At 30.4% G+C, this 5,610-nt stretch overlaps 1 protein-coding gene across 1 annotated transcript; it reads right to left on the reverse strand.

Moving 5' to 3' along the window:
* Window positions 1–1,085: 1,085 nt before the first annotated feature.
* On the reverse strand, window positions 1,086–2,123 carry LOC138898874 (uncharacterized). Its single transcript, XM_070184980.1, has one exon. It carries the CDS (start codon window positions 2,121–2,123, stop codon window positions 1,086–1,088), a length of 1,038 nt encoding a protein of 345 aa, XP_070041081.1.
* Between the last annotated feature and the right edge of the window lie 3,487 nt (window positions 2,124–5,610).

The raw sequence follows: 5,610 nt of genomic DNA on the forward strand, positions 1-5,610 counted from the left end.
ATTGGCCTAGCCTTTGTGGGTATGGCTTGTTCAGTAAATTCATTAATATAAGGAAGTTCGACTTCATGCCTTTTTCTTTCCCAGAAGGCATTAGGTAAATCTGAACAAACTTCCAATTCGAGTTTTTCTTGGAAAGTTTTTATCCTTTCCTCCATTCCCGGGGTTTTTAAAGTTTGTTCAATTTTGAGAACTTTTATATCATTTTTTAAATAATTTACCTGATTTGAAAGCAGGTTTATTTTAAAAATAGTCTTTGATTTGAGGAAGTCACTTTCCTCTTTGGAGATAGAATTAAGATAAGGGAATTTTATTTCCTTTACTAATATTGTAGTACAGATAGCTTTTAAATTATCATGAAATGGTTTAATCTGAGTTATAAAAGGTATACCTAGGATAATTTCTTCATTAATATCTCTAGTTACCGCAAAATTATTTATAAAACAGATTCCATCATTACAGATGTGGGCTTTTGATAGTTTATAATCTATCTTTAATTTTTCTCCTGTGGCAGAATATAATTTTGTAGTACTTTTTTCAAAGTATTTGGTTGGTATTATTCCTTCCATAATGCAGTTTCTATCTGCACCTGAGTCTAATAATGCTAATCTATTAATCGTAATATCTTTTACCTTTAAGGTAATAGGAATATGATAACTGTGGGCTCTGACTTTAGAAATTTTTGCCACAACTGTACCGCTAGTTGATTCTTTATCAATTTTTGAATTATCATCATCAGTGAAGTATTCACCAATAGTTTCTTTTTTATTAGCAGCTTGTAATACTTCATTAGTAAGATTTTCCATTTCTATTTTGTCAAGTCTAAGCTTAACCATTTTTATTTCATCTTTTACAGATTTTAATTCTGTTTGGAGATGTTGAATAGTTGGTTTATCGTCTTTGGCTGAAAATCTATTCATAACCTCTTTCATATTAAAGGGTTCTATTTTATGATGATTTTCTTTCTGATTAATAATAATGTTTTTTAATTCTTTTAAGTATTTTGTTTTAATATCTTCATCATCTATGTGATTGATAATATCAAATAATACTTCTTTAGAGTCATTAGTAAGGACTTTAATAGAATTTTATTTGTACACACATATTGCACCAGTGCAGTTACAATTGTCTTCTTGAGAACTACTGCTACTGTCTGAGCTATATGCCATGTTTATCATTTCATTGTCGCTGTCAGAATAGCTTTCATCTGATGACGACGATGATGTGCTGTTTTTATTTTGTTCAAGAATAGCAAATAGCTTTTCTTTAATGTTTTCATCAAGTTCTAAGGTATTAACCTTTTTCTTTTTCTTGTTGGTGACTGGGCATTCATTAGCTCTATGCCCTGTCTTACCACATGACCAACATTTATCACCATGTTCTTTTTTAGAACGTCTTTTAAATCTTCTTTTCTTATGAGTTCCTTCTTTCTTTTCTTTACGCTTATGGCGTCTTTTTATCTTTTCAGAAGATTTCTTGTGTTGTTTTGCTCTTTTGGATGGAGCAGCAATAGTTTTGAAACCGAAGTCTTGCCAGAAACTTCCTAATTCTGTTTTGGATTGAAGTCTGTCTTTTTTAATAAGACTTTTAAGTTTTAGGTCTGTACATAAGTCAAGGCCTGTTACATTAATAAAACTGATTAAATCCCCATATGTGAGATTGTCATAAGGGACTTGACTGTTAAATCTGTCTTTGATTTTAGTTCTTACCTTTTCGTCAAATAATCTTGGTAAACCACTGATAAATCTTTCTTTCCAGAAAGTACTACCGCAGTCTTCTCTAATCATAACCTTTTCTATAAACATATCTTTATACCATCTAAAATCTGTTAATTTTGGACAGTTAAGATTGTTAAGAAGTTCTAAACTCCTGTCTTGGAAAAGTTTTGGTTCTCCAATGAAGTGGTTAGCAATATAGTAGATTAAAGTTGCAGAAGCATCTTCTCTAGCTTCTTGCTCTGCAACTTGCATTCCTGATTCAGTTTTTATTATGGTTGCTACTGTAGTAGCTCCTAGGATTTGATTTCTATTCATTTCTGTAAGATAATTATCCCACCAATTTTTTAACATACCAGTGAAACCTGAAATTATTAAAGTAGCGACATATTTGTCTAAAGCTCTTTTCATTTTATAGGTAGTTACTACAATACCGACTTCATGTAGTTTTTTGTAGATTTAGCTTTCAGCCAATCCGTCTATGTTCCATTCTGTGATACCAGTTCCTTCGTGACTAGAACTGGTTAAATAGATATCTTCTTCAAATTGTACATCTGGGAATGAAGCCCTTCCATAGTAATTCTTTTTATTAGAATGTCTTGGATCGTTAGTAATTCTGTTGATTTCAGAATCAATAGATTTGATAGTAGAGACTGTTTCGATTTTATTAATATCTTCAGAGGTTTTTCTGGAGCATTGTATTAAAAACTCGAGTTTTTCCTTTTTTCCAGGGAAATCTTCTTTTATTCTTAAATCATTATAATCCTTTTCTATAGAACTTAATATTTTAATTAAATTTTGAAGTTCTATGGATTTATTATTAATGCTAGTAGTAGCTTTATTTGAGGTAGTTTCTGGTTTAGAGATTACTAATTTTGTTATAAGTTTCTCTTCGATTTGTTCAAGAAGTTCATCTAAAAAATCAATTTTTTCTTGTAATTCTGGAAACTTCTCTCTGGAATAATCAGGAAGCTTTATTAATGGATGCGTTTCAATTTTAGAGGTTGTTATAGACCTTGTAGGGATTCCTAATTTATTAGTATCCTTTAACTGATTAGAGACTACATGTAATAAATTATTTGTGTAATTATTTTGCACAATAATTTTATTAATGTCTTTGTTGGTTGGTCCATTATCGGTATGAACACTTTCTCTTTTAAAAGGGGAAGCTGTGATTACTTCGCTTTGGACTGGTAATAGAATTTCTTCTAAGGGTGGATTAATATCTTCTATTATACCTTTATTTTTGGTATACCATTTATTAACAATCATTTTTAAAGACTCCTTTTGATTTGGAATCTGTCCAGTTATTTCAAACCATTTAAAGAAATCAATATCACATTTGATTCTTTTTAAGTCTTTAATCCATTTATCTTTAAAAGATAATCTTTGTTCTAAAGAATAAGTATCTACATACCATTTTCGATTGATGATATTGTTGGGATGTAACCACTGAGCATCTAGACTTTTCCAATTAATTTCAAAGTCATCGGCTCGGATTATTGTTAATTGATCAACTGTTTCAGCAGTTGGACTTTTTGGAGTAGATATAAAGGGTCTGTTTTGATAAATAACTTTGGGAACAGTTTTATTAAAATCTACTCCTTTAAGTTTTGTATCGATTTCTTCGATAAGTTCTTCATCACTCTTGCTATCCTTAGAAGCAGGTTTAGTAAAGGTCATTCTTTTACTGGAAGAAGCTTCACTAGTCGAACCAGGACTTAAGAATTTTAAGTCTATTGCTCCAGAAGGATGTTGAATGACTTGTTCAATGTATGAACTCTCAGGTTCATAAATTGGTTGGGTAATGGAATTGAAACTCCATTCATCTTTCGAAAGAATTTCATCCCATTGAATCATTCTAGGGACGAAGGTATTACTATATTCTTGGTTTTCTTCCATGAGCATAGTAACTCCTTTATTACTTTCGATCTTAGCTTTTGGGGCTAACGTTGTTTTCATTAGTCTGTAATAAACTCTATATACTACAGCTATCTCTCTTGTATTAACTTTGTTGTTCATATTTTTTGTTTTTATATTAAGAGTTAATGTATCCACAACATTTTGATCATTTATGTCAACAGAAAAGTTTGGATTACAATTAAAGTATACTGGGCCTTGGGCAAAGTTACTTTGTAAAACTCCTAACAAAGAATCATCAAAGTTAAGAAGTCTGTCATCTCTTAGTAAGAGACAGAGAGGGGTGTCTAAACCTAATCTGTATAAAGGTTTGACCGCCACTTGTACTAATCCGATATGAAGGAAATTGAAATTCTTTCTGTAATGTCGAATGTCTTGTGCAGCTAATAACTTGATTGTTTCTATCGAGTTATTGATGGCAATAGCAGATTCACAAGTTTTGATGTTATAATTTTTTATAAAATCAAACTTACCAGTATGATAAATAGTACTGTAGGATTCTCTAGGAATACTCCAATTTTGTAAATCATTTTCTATTTTGGCAATGTTTGTAACTGCCAGGGATTGGTTTATATCATTCAAGATTTTATTTTTATCTGATTTATTCATAATAATATAGTTCTACTAATACAAGTATTTATTGCTTTTAAATTCAGAAGAATATAAAATCTTCTACTTTTATAAACATACAATTTTGTACTAAAGTTTTTAAAACTTCAGAAATTTCTTCTAAACTTTGTTTTCTTGGTTCAAGAAAATAAGTTCTTTATAAATTTCAATATTGTTTTCAGCACGAAAAATTTTCTTATTAATTTTTCTTAATCTTTTTAGGCCTATCCATCTGCCTTCATTTAAAATTCTTATTTTATAAAAAGTAGGATGATGTTTCATTTGAAAAAGTTTTTCAAAATAATCAGTATTAAAGAGATATACTATCTTTAAGGCGTAAATCTACTATCTTTGTTATCTTATCAAGTAATAGTCTTTTAGATAATTCTATAATGTTCTTAACTGTATAGTGTTTACTACTTATCTTCTTCTTTACTGCAGGTCTATCTTGGTAGTGTTCTTAGTTCTAAGTTATCTTGGGGGTTGGGGATAAAACGTGTTGGTTTTACAATGGATTAGGTACCTGATACCTAATAAAAGAGATTTATTAAAAAAAACTTATAAAGCTAATATTTATAGCAAATTTGATATGAAGTCAGGATTTTGGCAAATTCAAATTAGCGAAATAGATAAATATAAAACTGCCTTTAATGTCCCCTTTGGACGATATGAATGGAACGTAATGCCTTTCGGGTTAAAAAATGGCCCATCAGAATTTCAAAACATTATGAATAACATATTCAATCCATACAGTAATATGTCAATTGTTTACATTGATGATGTTTTAATATTTTCTGAAGATATAGAATCTCATTTTAAACATTTAAATACGTTCTTCAAAGTCGTAAAACATAATGGATTAGTAGTAAGTGCTAAGAAGATTAGGTTGTTTCAAACAACTATCAGATTCTTAGGACATGATCTATACCAAGGCACTTACAAACCAATCTGTAGAGCCATTGAGTTCTCCTTAAAATTTCCTGATGAAATCTTAGACAAATCACAATTACAAAGGTTCTTAGGAAGCCTTAATTATGTAGCAGACTTTATTCCTGATATTAGGAAAATCTGTGAACCCCTATACAAACGTCTTAGAAAGAATCCAGTTCCATGGAGTCAAGAACAAACTGACACTGTCAAAAGAGTCAAATTTATTGTCCAAAAACTTCCTTGTCTAGGCATTCCTAATCCTAAGGCATTCATGATAGTCGAAACTGACGCTTCGGATGAAGGGTATGGTGGTATTCTCAAACAACGAGTCTTTTTGAACTCTTCAGAACAATTAGTCCGTTTCACTTCCGGAATTTGGAATTCGGCTGAGAAAAATTATAGTACAGTCAAAAAAGAGATTTTGTCTATAGTACTATGT

This window comes from Nicotiana tomentosiformis, chromosome 9 (assembly GCF_000390325.3).
Source record: "Nicotiana tomentosiformis chromosome 9, ASM39032v3, whole genome shotgun sequence".
In the NCBI taxonomy this organism is placed as follows: Eukaryota; Viridiplantae; Streptophyta; class Magnoliopsida; order Solanales; family Solanaceae; genus Nicotiana; species Nicotiana tomentosiformis.